The sequence below is a fragment of the Sorex araneus genome, chromosome 1, assembly GCF_027595985.1.
Source record: "Sorex araneus isolate mSorAra2 chromosome 1, mSorAra2.pri, whole genome shotgun sequence".
Taxonomy (NCBI): domain Eukaryota; kingdom Metazoa; phylum Chordata; class Mammalia; order Eulipotyphla; family Soricidae; genus Sorex; species Sorex araneus.
Window position 1 is genome coordinate 351811355 of NC_073302.1, and position 14678 is coordinate 351826032.

The window sequence follows — 14678 nt, forward strand, 5'->3', positions numbered from 1 at the left end:
TCCAGTCCACACACTGCGGTTCCAGAGCACCGAACGCGGGTGGTGAGACAGAGCCGCCTGGAGAGCCTGCGAGTGCACTCGCCCCTCCGCGAGCTTTAGTTTTTTACAGGTATCCCTATAGGGATTGCATTAAATTTGTACAATGCTTTGGGGAGTATTGACATTTTAACAATATTAATTCTTCCAATCCATGAACAGGGGATGTCTTTTCATTTCCTCGTGTCCTCTTTTATTTCCTGAAGTAGCGAAACAGTGACCAAAATACAAAGACAATCTACAGAATGGGAAAGGATATTTACGCAGTACCCATCCAATAAAGGGTTGATATCAAGGATATACAATGCACTGGTTGAACTCCACAAGAAGAAAACTGCCAACCTGATCAAAAAATGGGGTGATGAAATGAACAGAAACTTTCCCAAAGAAGAAATCCGAATGGCTCAGAGGCACATGAGAAAATGTTCACATCACTAATCGTCAAGGAGATGCAGATCAAAACAACAATGAGATATCATCTCACACCAGAGAGACTGGCCCACATCCCAAAAAACAAAAGCAACCGGTGTTGGCGTGGAAGTGGGGAGAAAGGGACTCTCCTTCACTGCTGGTGGGAATGCTGACTGGTTCAGCCCTTTTGGAAAACAATATGGACGATTCTCAAAAAATTAGAAATTGAGCTTCCTTTTGACCCAGCAATACCACTCCTGGAAATATATCCCGAAGAGGCAAAAAGGTATAGTAGAGATGACATCTGCATTTCTATGTTCATTGCTGCACTGTTTACAATAGCCACAATCTGGAAAAAACCAGAGTGCCCAAAAACAGATGACTGGTTAAAGAAACTCTGGTACATCTACACAATGGAATACTATGTAGCAGTCAGAAAACATGAATTCATGAAATTTGCATATAAGTGGATCAACATGGAGAGTGTCATGTTGAGTGAAATGGGTCAGAAAGAAAGAGACAGACATAGAAAGGTTACACTCATATGTGGAATATAAAGTAGCTGAGAGGTACAAGCTTGCAATGATGCAATTTCTGGCAGATATTTCTCTGGACTTAGTTACTAAAATACTAAAACACAGTAATTCAAAACCGTGTGGCTGCTAGTGTAGCCGCTTGACCTCATATCTCTTCATTCACAGCAATTGAAAACAAATTATCAAATGCTTCCTTTTCAGCAGGTCCGACTTTAGGGGGGAGAAACTCCAAATAGTAATAGTGAGGGGTTTTTTTGCTGAAATATTGAACGTAATCAAAGTAAAGTGAAAGTAAAATGAAATTTATCAATTACACAGGCTGGGTGGGGGGCTGGGGAGGCGGGGGGGTGGGGGCTAGGTATACTGTGATTCTTGGTGGTGGAATATGTGCACTGGTGTAGGGATGGGTGTTCGAGCATTGAATAACTGGGACTTAAACCTGAAAGCTTTGTAACTTTCCACATGGTGATTCAATAAAAGAATAAATTTAAAAAAAATAAAAAATAAAAAAATAAAAGTACCATGGTTTACAAAGTTGTTTATTATACAGTTAAAATAAAAGATTTTAAATAATGTTTAAGATACTTAGGGGAAAATTACACATCAAAACTTTTATATCCAGAAAATCACTGACTTTCAAGTTTAAAGGGCACAAACAAACTGTGATCAATTTGCAAGGACTCAGTGAATATTGTTCCCATTAGTTCTTTCTGATAAATGAATTTTAGACAGCAATTCCACAAGAGAGAGAGATTTTCATAGGGTTGGTAGTAAACATGAATCCATATAGTTGCTGATGGACCTAAACTAAATGAGGGCAAAAGGGAATAGGTATTGTATAAAGTGGCTAGATGTTCAGATAACATAGTATAATAATTTCAAAGAGTAGATACATGGAGAAAGCATATGCTAACCATAATTTTTTTTGCTTTTTTTGGGTCACACCCAGCAATGCTCAGGGGTTACTCCTGGCTTTGCACTCAGGAATTACTCCTGGAGGTGCTTGGGGGACCATATGGGATGCCAGGGATCGAACCCGGGTCGGCCACGTGCAAGGCAAACGCCCTACCCGCTGTGCTATCACTCCACCCCTGCTAACAACAATTTTAACTGCTCTCAATGACTATAAAATATATTAATGGTAGTCGAATAGATCTGATCTTCTGAGACTGTCATGAAGGGTAGGTAAATGACTAATATGAGAGGTCTGAATTTTATCAATCCCTTTTTCCTTGAAGTTAGAAATTTCAACATAGAAAGATGGTGATGCATCTGGGAATCTGGAGGAAGTTATTTGAATTCTGAAGTTTCAGGATGAGACCACAGGGTACTTAAAAATCATATACATATATTTTTCCTCATGGCCTGTTGAAGAGGCTTAGAAAGAATGTCACACTCTATATCAATGAACACTCTTAAGCACTCAGATTAGTCTTTAAAAATATTTTTCCGCTAAAAGAAATCAGGATTTCTAAGAAAAATTACTCATTACAAGCCTGGGATGGAATTGTACAAGACAGGGTTGGAACATGTTCTCTTCTCACTTAGCAAGGAAACTATCAAAAAATACAGAATCTCATGTAAAAAGAATTCAGGAGTCAATTTGAAGTTCCCAGTAGTCAAATATAGAACAATTTGAGCTTCTAAAGTATAATTATTGAAATGAACTAAAATGCATCAAACATATTTAACTTTATGGTTTCATAATGACATTTCGTTATGAAATGTCAGAGCTCCTGGCAGCCGAAGACCACCGGAACCTAGCTGCAGCCATGCTGGAGGCCCCTCTCCACACGTTCAGACAGACCTCATGCATGAAGGTACCGGCAAAGGAACCCAGGTGTGTGTAATCCCATCAATGGCCAACATCCAGAGAGAGACTTAAAAGCAAGCTCTCAGAAGCGATATCTTTAGCCTACTTCTCTCTCTAGGAGAAACTGGCAATCTTCTGAGAGTTTCCTGCCCACACAGGACAGTCTTGCAAGCTTCCCATGGTGTATTCATATGCAAAATCCAGTAACAAGCTGGATCTCATTCCCCTGACTTTGAAGAGCCCTCAGTGCAACATTGTTAGGAGGGCCAAGTCGAAATAGACTTCTAAGATCTCAGGGAAAGGACGAAATGAGATGTTACTGAGCCCGCCCAAGAAATTGGTGATTAACGGGATATCGTGACTATCGTGAATGACATCTCAAAGAAATTGAATTGATTACTTTGGAATTATTAATAGAAAGGCAATGAATTGTTTAAAATGTGGCAAATAAAGCAAAATAATCAAGTATTTTTCCACATTTCCTATTATTAATGGTAGCATTGGAAAACATGGAAGACATATCTCTAAAATATGATGATGTAAGTGTTTCTACCATATCTAAAGTACCAAATGAATTATCAATGATAGAGTAGAATAGCACCATCTTGCAAACCCCAAAGCCCTACTAAGTGTGGCCATTGAGCATCATCGATTGTTAACATCACAAAGTGAAATCCATTTCAGGTGGTCTACTAATGGAAGAAAACACGATCACTTGTATAGTCTTGCAAAAGAAATTAAATTGGGATCTGATCAAAGTTCTGGATGCAAATACAAGTTTTCAGGAAATACTCAGCACATAGAAACATATTTAATTTCACTGCAGGAATAGTATCAGCAAAATCTAGACTATGAGAAAATCTAGAAAAAATTCCACAGAGAAATTACAAGAAAAAAGTGGAAAGAAAACTTGCATTTATAATATACTGAAAGGACAAAAAATTAAAATTGGGTCAGATTATGGTGTCTAATAATACCTATTTGGGTGTTATAGCTACAAAATAAGGCCAAAGACAAATTTCAGTGGACTGAAGCACATGTTTTATATTAAAAAAGCCCAGGGTTCAATCTTTGGCATCACATGGTAAAATCACCACATAGCAGGATATGAAGCCCAAGAAAAATCTAGCCAACCAAGCAACCAAACAAGCAGAACATACAAAGCAATGCAAAAAATGGTCAGTAAAATTTAGTACAGTAAAATTTAGGACCTTTTTCTTTTACGAAGAGACAAGGATTTCTCACAAAATGCTATGTCCAATGTGGCTGCACATCCATTGCTTCTTGATATGGGCTATATTTCAAACACACATTTGGTGTGTTTTTCTAGATTTGCTTTTGTTTGCAAACAAGGTTTAGAAGATCACAGGTAGGATTTTAACATGCAATGTTTACGATTTGTATATCTGAACATGGAAATACAAAGTTTGGCAAAAACATTGCCATCAAGTTCATGTGCATGGTTTCCTCTCAGGAGGTGGCAGGAGAATGAAGAGGACAGAGCTTCTAGTTTAACTGTTTGCACAAATTGATTGCACAAAAAAGCATTAATGTAAATGTCAAAATTTGTTACTGTCTGTTGGATATCATTGGTATGTCCTGCTCCCCTTGCTACTAGGAGCTTAGGTATATCAGTCACGCCCATCAAAGTGCTCCCAAGTCACTCCCATTCCTTTGTTTATCTGTAACCACTTCTACCAGTTTATCTGCTCTTCCTCTAATCAAACTCTGTTAATTTGTAAGGTCAGACCTTGCTATGACAAGTGTACTTGTATTGTAAGTTAATATTGTCTTTCTCCTCTCTTATGTCTTGAATAGTTTACTTTAAAACAATATCCTTTTTGTATGGACAGAGAAAGACATTTATTAATACGCTTTGGTAACATGGAATTTAATTGGCTTCAAATATTATTCATTCCTGGGCATCTGCTTTCTCGACTTAAGCCTCAGCTGCCCTTGCTTCCTAGCACCCCCAAAAGCAGGGTCCCGACGAGGGACGGGACAGACCCAGGGCAAGCGGTGAGTTATGTGCTACCCTGGCATCGAGATGGGCCTGGCCAAAGCGCCTAATGCTTAACTATATGTTAAGAGCTTGGTCATGGGCATGTCATGTCATGATCCAAAAGCAACGACGAGACTAGGGCCCTGCTAGGGCTAGGAAAGACTAATCTGGCCTGAGTGCTGTAGTCTGAGATCGAGGTGACCCCCGAAGAGCAATTCTATAAGCTTAATGCGTCTCTTGCTATGTCCATACAAAATGATTTATAATATGAATACTTATATGTTAGTCGGACAAAGAGAGGAGAAACACACCCGTGGGATTCTCCTGCTAGATGTCCTGCTAAGAGAGATTCTGTCCTAGTGAAAGCATCCCCTAAGAGATAGAACTTTACCCCCTATTGATTGTAACCACACCTTTGCATAAGCCCCAGCCTGCTGCAGCATCCGGAGCCAGATGCGGGGGATTCAAGGTAGCTGGATGAGGGGGCTGGGGGCGAGTTCCAGCGGAGATCCAGGGAAGGAGAATGAAGTAGCATGGGGGAGGAAGAAGCAGGAGGAGAATCAGAGGAGAATGGAGATGGGAATGGAATAAACTGCGATTGAGACCAACCATCTTGCCTCCATTCCTTCCTTCACCTGCCTCTTCATCGTCATCAACCTCCCTGGTGCGGTGTCGCCTTTGCCCTTTTCTTTTTCTTTTTTGTGATTTTACACAACTATCATCCTATTGCTCATCGATTTGCTCCAGAGGGCACCAGTAACGTCTCCATTGTGAGACTTGTTACTGTTTTTGGCATATCAAATACGCCACGGGTAGCTTGCCAGGCTCTGCTGTGTGGGTGAGATACTCTGGGATCTCTGAGAGGGGCGGAGGAATCAAACCCAGGTCGGCCGCATGCAAGGCTAAATGCCCTACCCGTTGTGCTATCACTCCAACCCAGTAATTGCTCCAGCTCAGTAATGACCAAAAAATTGTTTATGTACTATTCTTTTCTAGTTTTTATTTTTAAACTCCAATAGTTTTAGCTTGTTTGCATGCAGGTATATAACACACACACACACACACACATATATATATGCATATATATGTACATATACGTATATGTAGTGAATGCATGAAATAAATCCCCTGAAAGTGCTTTTGTGTGATTGACACGTGTACTATAAAAATCAAATCTGTCCAAATATCTCACTTAAAAAATTAATGTATGTCTTTGACAAATGATTTTTTTAAACATAAAATGTATGAAAATTTGACTCTTAAAATTTTTTTGTGGTAACTGTAAATCAAGAGCTTAAATGTTAATATGCAACAGGAAACATGTTATATAAAAATAAAAATTAATGTTTCTATTTGAGAGCATTCTTTAAAAGGAATATAAACTGTACACTATCTTAGCTGATATTTAAAAACAAGCGGGAAACTTATTTAATATACCACTCAGTTGCTTCTTTTGTGGAGTGGGTAAGGAAATTCATGGTGTTCAAGTCAACAGGATATTCCAGATTATCTTCCATTTTGGGGTATTGGGATCATTTGTCCTCCAGGCCTTAAATGTTGGTGGGGCTGCGCATGTGTCTGAATATGAGTATGTGGTCAAATAAGCATAAATGATAAAATAAATTCCTGATTTAGCATTAATTATTCAAGTCAGTGCTTTATGAACTGCAGTTATAATCAGACAGTGCACTTGGGACCTGGTGCATGCAATACCGATGCTCTCCCCCTTTGAGTTATATCTCTGGAGTTGAAGATTTTGACTTTGGTTGAATTATTAGTAGGAAAAAGAATTATATATATAACACATAAAACAACAGTTAGCTATTTAACATTTTATTCCTAACTGGCTTAGTATATTTCTGTGTTGTGTGTTTTGATTTCTTTAAGCCCCGTAGCACTGTCATCCCATTGTTCATCGATTTGCTCGAGCAGGAACCAGTAACGTCTCCATTGTGAGATTTGTTGTTACTGTTTTTGGCATATCGATACGCCATGGCTAGCTTTCCAGGCTCTGCCGCGCAGGTGGGATAATGTTGGTAGATTGCCAGTCTCTCTGAGAGGGATGGAGGAATTGAGCCTGAGTCGACCATGTGCAAGGCAAACGCCCTTCCCGCTGTGCTATTGCTCCAGTCCAAATTGTAAAGTAAAAACAAAATAAATGATCATAATTATTTTAAAAGTCTCTTACAAATTGAGATAAGAAAACTACATTGTCAAAATTAGTTTATCATATTAATATCAACTGAAAAAACAGTAATAAGTACTGTTGACACTGGATCTTTGATTTAAGCCCCATCAGAATAGTAATTCACATAAATAACAAATCAGAAGCCTAAGAGGAACGACGATGAGTCATCTTAGTGAGAAAGCAGACAAAGCCACTCGCCATAGCTTGGTTTGCACTTACCAGGCAGGTAGCTGCACAGTTTATCCATAGAGGTCAAGAAGGTGTAGTTGTGAACTTGAGCGAGCTGTTCCACCACAGACACCACTGCAACACACCCTGCAAAGGAGCATAAGCACTTGTCAGCTGTGTTATACGTGTTATACAGAAAATTGTGCTGGAGGGTAAAATCAAAGAAAATGTGTGTGTGTGTGTGTGTGTTTGTGTACATGGCTTTGAGGACATTGAGAATTTGGTAGGGGGACCCAAAAACTCAAGTTGGGTGTGGTGTCAGAGCAATGTATAAATAAAACTCTGTGTGTATGTGTTTTGTGTGTGTGCGTGTATAAGCACTTAGTGGGGCTCAGAGATCACTCCTGGTGGTTCTCAGGAACACTTTGGAATTCCAGGGATCGAATCCAGGTGGACCACATGCAAGGCTTATCCACTATACTATTGCTCCAGGCCCTGAAACTATATTTTTAGCTGTATTATAAGTCAAGATGGCTGAATAAAAATTGGATGAAAAACAACATACCAAATCTCCAATTTTCAACAAATCTCCAATCTTCAAACAGAAGAACTTTTGATTGCCATTTTCCTTTAAAATCTTATGTGAATATACAACGTGAGTTGTAGTTAAACATGAAGTGTGGTATGAAGTATGAAGTTGGTAGGCTCTAGGGCTAAAAAGACTGGTTGTTAGTTGAGTTTTGCCATATATAAACAATGTGACTTTGGGAAAATCTTTGAATTTTGCTCTGTTTCTATTTCATTTTGATCAAAGGGGACAAAAAGATGACATTTAAATGCAAGAGAATAGCAACCAGCCAAAGAATAGCAACTCAGTAGATAAAATTTTCCTTCCCTTCCCTCCCTTCCCCTCCCCTCCCTTGTCTTCTATCCCCTCCCCTCCCCTCCCCTTCCTCCCTTTCCCTGCCCTCCCCTCCCCTTCCCTTTCCTTTTTCCTTCTTCAGCAAATGCCCCACAATGAATGGGGTCATTCCTATCCTACACATTCTCAACCTGTAACTTGGGTTCAGATATTTAATCTTAGAAAAATCGTGAAAATTGCTAAGCATTTGAAGTCAAAAGACCTGGAATTGAGTCCTACCCTTGAATCTTGAACTTGCTTTCATTTCCTCACAGCAAAGCAGTTAATAATATGTTATTATATGTTTCCATTGTGCTACTGTGATAGCACAGGGCAACCAATAGCTAACAGGGCAATCAAATGTGCCTTTGAAATAACATAGTTATTGTAATATACTATTTTTCCAACCATCTACAAAGCACTATGCTTGAAAGCATATGCCAGTAGAATTATAGTTTAGAAGGAGTTTGGGTTATGTAAGAAATACATTCCCTTCAGTTACCTTGCTTTATGTGTGAAAAACCAGAGTGACTACACATTGATGCTCTGGGAAGTTTTATCTCCAGTCTGTATCTCTTGAACTGCTGGGAAATCCCAAAACTCCTTTTTTTAAAAAAAAAAAAAGGTGGAGATGCTTTCTTTGACACAAGGCATTAGTTGGTCAAAGATCTCTAAGTTTAGGGCTAGAGCTATAATACAGCGGATATGGCATTTTCCCTGTGCACAGCCAACCCAGGTTTGATCCCTAGCATCCCATATTGTCCCCTGTACCTGCCAGGAGTAATTCCTGAGTACAGAGCCAAGAGTAACCCCTAAGTATGATGGGTGTGCCCCAAAAGCCAAAAGCCAAAAAAAATCTCTAAGTCTAGAATGGGAAATTTATTTGACCTCAGTGAGATGAGTGATTGCTGATTTTTCAAGAAAAAGTAAAAAAAGAAAAAGCTTATATCTAAAATGAAGATATTTCAGGGTGCCTGGCCTTGCTGTAAGCTTACTATGATTCATTGTTCAAGGAACTAGGGACCAAAATTCACAAGCAAAGTGTCATTAAAACCCAACTCCCACCAGGACCCTTTGAGAGAAGGTGACTGTTAACAGATGTGAGCAGTACCACTGGGCATTTCTAAGTGTAAAGAAATAAAACTTTCTGCCAAATGAGAAATTGTCTATGAAGCATGGGAACTTCTACCTTTCTTGATAAGGCAGCAGAGATGTGCGTGTTCTGTATTCCCACTGGGCAAATAGGGGTTCCCCAAACCAGATAACAACTATCTGCTGAGGCATTTATCTGCATCAGCTATTAAGGTTGGTTAGATGAGATTTTTAAATGTTTTAATTGATTGCTTTTATTACAGAGTAACTGACATACAGCATTATATCAGCTACAAGTATATGGCCTAGTGATTTGACATTTCTATCTATTATAAATGATTACAATAAGTCTAGTTAATATCTGTCATCATATATAGTTACAAAATTGTTTTTACTGTGACGAGGACTGGGCGTTCGCCTTTCACGTGGCCAACCCGATCGATTCCTCCGCCCCTCTCGGAGAGCCTGGCAAGCTACCAAGTGTATTGAGCCAGCTTGGCAGAGCCTGGCAAGCTACCCGTGCATATTAGATATGCCAAAAACAGCAACAATAAGTCTCTCAATGAGAGACGTTACTGGTGCCTGCTCGAACAAATCAATGAGCAACGGGATGACAATGACAGTGATAAGGACAGTTAAGATTTATTATTTTATTAACTTTCAAATATGTGATGTGCTATTTGGGGGAGCACTCCCAGCAGTGCATAGAGCTATCCCAGCTACATCAGGCGGCCATCGGAGCCTTATACATGAAGACATGTGCTGTCCTGCAGAGCCACGGCCCCTGGTCACCATAACCATACATTACAACAGCAGGAAATTTATTTTACGACTGAAAATGTGTGCCTTTTGACCTCCTTTCACCCATTTCTCCACTTCCCACTCCTGCTCCCTCCTTTGCCACTGGAAACCACCAATTTGTTCAGGTGGTGGGAATCAACTGTGATTCAGTAAGTTTTTTTTACCTAAGCATTGCAGTGATGCTTTGTTACTTTGTGATGAATTCAGTTGCTGATAGTCATAGCACTTTATAGTCTAAAACGTATTTTCATATATAGTGGTTTGTTTTTTAAATAACATGAAAAATGCAGATGCAATACAATTTTATTTTAAACATTTTAAATACAGAACAGCCCAAAAAGATAAGCATCTCTTAAATTACCCAGAGAAAAACCAATTTTTACGTCATTTACAATATATTCATATGCTAAATCCAGTAACAAGCTGGATCTCATTCCCCTGACCCTGAAAAAACCCCCAGTGCGACATCGTTGGGAGGACCGAGTCCAGATAGACTTCTAAGATCTCAGGGAAAGGTCGAAATGAGAAGTTATTGAGCCCGCTCGAGAAATCGATGATTAACGGGATTTCGTGATCGTGATTACAATATATAAAAATATGTTCAGCATATGTGAGTGAATAATTTTTTACATCTGATTTATATTTCTTCCATTCATCTGTTAAATTAAGTGCATCTAAATAAACTTTAATAACTACAATTGAAACACAATTATATGTAATTATTTTGAAATATGATAAAATATGTATGTGGATGGTTACAGAGGAGAGATTTTGAAATTTAAAAACAAACCAACTAAAACAGAAGCTCAGACACTTAAAAATAATATACTCTTGAACAAGAGATCAATCTTCCTTGAACTTTGTGTGTCTGAGTACAGTACAGTCTGAGTACTAAACAGTGCAGCAATTTTTTTTTAATTTATTCTTTTATTGAATCACCATGTGGAAAGTTACAAAGCTTTCAAGTTTAAGTCTCAGTTCTACAATGCTCGAATACCCATCCCTTCACCAGTGCACATATTCCACCACCAAGAATCACAGTATACCTCCCCCTCCCCCCCACCTCCCCAGGCCCCCGCCCCGCCTGTGTAACTGGTAAATTTCACTTTACTTTCACTTTACTTTGATTACATTCAATATTTCAACAAAAAACTCACTATTATTGATTTGGAGTTTCTCCCCCCAAAAGTCGACCTGCTAAAAAGAAAGCATTTGATAATCTGTTTTCCATTGCTGAGAATGAAAAGATATGAGGATGAGTGGCCGCACTAGCAGCCGCACGGTTTTGGATTTCTGTATTTTAGTATTTTAGTAACTAAGTCCAGAGACATATCTGTCAGAAATTGCATCCTTGTAAGCTTGTACCTCTCAGCTACTTTATATTCCACATATGAGTGCAATCTTCCTATGTCTGTCTCTTTCTTTCTGACTCATTTCACTCAGCATGATACTTTCCATGTTGATCCACTTATATGCAAATTTCATGACTTCATGTTTTCTGACAGCTACATAGTATTCCATTGTGTAGATATACCACAGTTTCTTTAACCAGTCATCTGTTTTTGGGCACTCTGGTTTTTTCCAATTTCTGGCTATTGTAAACAGTGCAGCAATGAACATAGAAATGCAGATGTCATTTCTACTATACCTTTTTGCCTCTCCAGGGTATATTCCCAGGAGTGGTATTGCTAGGTCAAATGGAAGCTCAGTTTGTAACTTTTTGAGAATTGTCCATATTGTTTTCCAAAAGGGCTGAACCAGTCGGCATTCCACCAGCAGTGAAGTAGAGTCCCTTTCTCCCCACATCCACGCCAACACCGGTTGCTTTTGCTTTTTGGAATGTGGGCCAGTCTCTGTGATGTAAAATGATATGTCATTGTTGTTTTGATCTTCATCTCCCTGATGATTAGTGATGTGGAACATTTTCTCATGTGCCTCTCAGCATATTTGGATTTCTTTGGGAAAGTTTCTGTTCATTTCATCACCCCATTTTTTTTTTATCAGGTCAGCAGTTTTCTTCTTGTGGAGTTCAACCAGTGCATTGTATATCCTTGATACCAACCCTTTAATGGATGGGTACTGCGTAAATATCCTTTCCCATTCTGTAGATTGTCTTTGTATTTTGGTCACTGTTTCTTTTGAGGTGCAGAAGCTTCTTAGTTTGAGATAGTACCATTTATTTATCTTTGTTTTCACTTGCTTGGCCAGTGGCGTGTCACCTTTGAAGATACCGTTGGCTTCAATGTTGTGGACGGTTTTGCCGACCTTGTCTTCAATGTACCTTAGGGATTCTGGTCTGATGTTGAGGTCTTTAATCCATTTTGATCTGACTTTTGTACATGGTGATAGGTGGAGGTCTAAGTCCATTTTTGCATGTAGCTGTCCAGTCTTGCCAACACAATTTGTTAAACATGCTTTCCTTGCACCACTACACATTTCTTGCTCCCTTATCAAAGATTAGAAGATCATATATTGGGGGGGAGGTGTCAGAGTATTCAACCCTGTTCCATTGGTCTGAAGCTCTGCCTCTGTTCCAGTACCATGCTGTTTTAATGACTACCACTTTGTAGTAAAGTTGGAAGTTGGGGAGGTTGATTCTTCCCATTTTCTTTTTCCCAAGGATTGCTTTAGCTATTTGTGGGGGCTTATTGTTCCATATGAATTTCAGGGGCGCTTTCTCCATTTCTTTGAAGAATTTCAAGGGTATCCCTATAGGGATTGCATTGAATTTGTACAATGCTTTTGGGAAAATTGCCATTTTGACAATATTAATTCTTCCAATCTATGAGCAGGGGATGTCTTTCCATTTCCTCGTGTCCTCTTTTATTTCCTGAAGTAGCGTTTTGTAGTTCTCATTATACAAGTCCTTTACCTCCTTTGTTAAGCTGATTCTGAGGTACTTGATTTTTTGAGGCACAATTGTGAATGGGATTGCTTTTCTCATGTCACCTTCTTCTCTCTCATTATTTGCATATAGGAAAGCCATGGACTATTGGGTACTGATTCTATAGCTGCAACTTTACTATACGAGGCTATTGTTTCTAGGAGTTTCTTGATAGAGGTTTTAGGGTTCTCTAGGTAAAGTATCATATCATCTGCGAATAGTGAGAGCTTGATTTCTTCCTTTCCTACCTGAATGCCCTTAATATTTTTTTTTGCCTATTCGATATTGCAAGTACTTCCAGTACTATATTAAACAGAAGTGGAGAGAGTGGGCATCCTTGTCTCGTCCCTGTTCTCAGAGGGAAGTCTCTTAGTTTTTACCCATTGAGGACGATGCTTGCCATAGGCTTGTGATAATGGGTATGACTATATTGAGGAAGGTCCCATCTATACCCATTTTGGCGAGCGTTTTCATCATAGATGGGTGTTGGATTTTGTCAAATGCTTTCTCTGCATCTATTGATATGATTATATGAATTTTATCTTTTCTTTTGTCGATATGATGGATTATGTTGATTGATTTCCGGATGTTAAACCATCCTTGCATCCCCGGGATGAATCCCATTTGGTCCTGGTGTACAATCTTTTTGATGAGTTGTTGAATTCTATTTGCTAATATTTTGTTGAAAATCTTCGCATCTGTGTTCATCAGGGATATTGGCCTGTAGTTTTATTTTTCTGTGGTGTCTTTGTTTGCTTTTGGTATTAGGGAGATGTGAGCCTCATAGAAACTGTTTGGGAGGGTTTCTGTTTCTTCAATTTCCTGGAAAAGCTTGTGAAGGACAGGAAATAGGTCCTCTTTAAATGTTTGGAAGAACTCGCTAGTGAATCCGTTTGGACCTGGGCTTTTGTTTTTGGGAAGACTATTGATTACCGTTTCAATTTCCTTGATGTTAATTAGACTATTCCGGTACTCGAGGTCTTCTTGGTTCAGCCTTGGGAGATTATAGGAGTCGAGGAATGTATCCATTTCTTCTAGGTTCTCTTGTTTCGTGGCATAGAGATTTTCAAAGTAGTCTCTGATGATCTTTTGAATTTCATTGGTTTCTGTTGTGATGTCCCCCTTTTCATTTCTGATCCAGCTTATAAGGGTTCTCTCTCTTTCTTTGTGAGTCTTGCTAGCGGTTTATCAATCTTGTTTATTTTCTCAAAAAACCAGCTCTTGGTTTCATTGATCTTTCAGATTGTCTTTTGGGTTTCCATGTCTTTAATTTCTGCTCTAAGTTTTATTATATTTTTCCTTCTGCCTGGTTTGGGCTCCTTTTGTTGGTCCTTTTCTAAGGTCTTGAGCTGTGAAGTCAAGTTATTTATGTGGGCCCTTTCTTCCTTCCTGAGATATGCTTGCAAAACTATAAATTTTCCCCTTAACATGGCTTTAGCTGCGTCCCACAGGTTCTGGTAGCTCGTGTCTTCATTATCATTTGTTTCTACATACCTTTTGATTTCTTCCTTGATTTTCTTCCTGACCCACTCATTGTTCAACAAGAGCTATTTAATTTCCAGGTGTTTGATTTGGTTTTCTGCATCTGTCCACGATTAAGTTTTATCTTCAGTGCATCATGGTCTGAAAAGATAGCTGGTACAATGTCTATTTTGTTGATTCTATTGAGGTATGCTGTGTGGCCCAGTGCATGGTCTATTCTGGAAAATGTTCCATGTGCACTGGAAAAGAATGTGTATTCCTTTTTTGGGGGGATATAAAGCCCTGTATAGATCTATTAGCCCTCTCTCTTCTATTTCTTCCTTCAAAGCCAGTATTTCCTTGGTGAGTTTTAATCTTCTTGATC

The 14678-nt window shown here is 39.0% G+C and overlaps 1 protein-coding gene across 1 annotated transcript in view; it reads right to left on the reverse strand.

The window, feature by feature from the left end:
- Window positions 1–14678, reverse strand: part of AOAH (acyloxyacyl hydrolase) — a 266187-nt gene that overhangs the window by 217923 nt on the left and 33586 nt on the right. The window contains exon 2 of the mRNA XM_004606887.2: window positions 7206–7301. Coding sequence (XP_004606944.2) covers window positions 7206–7301 — 96 coding nt within the window. The remainder of the gene's footprint in view (window positions 1–7205; window positions 7302–14678) is intronic.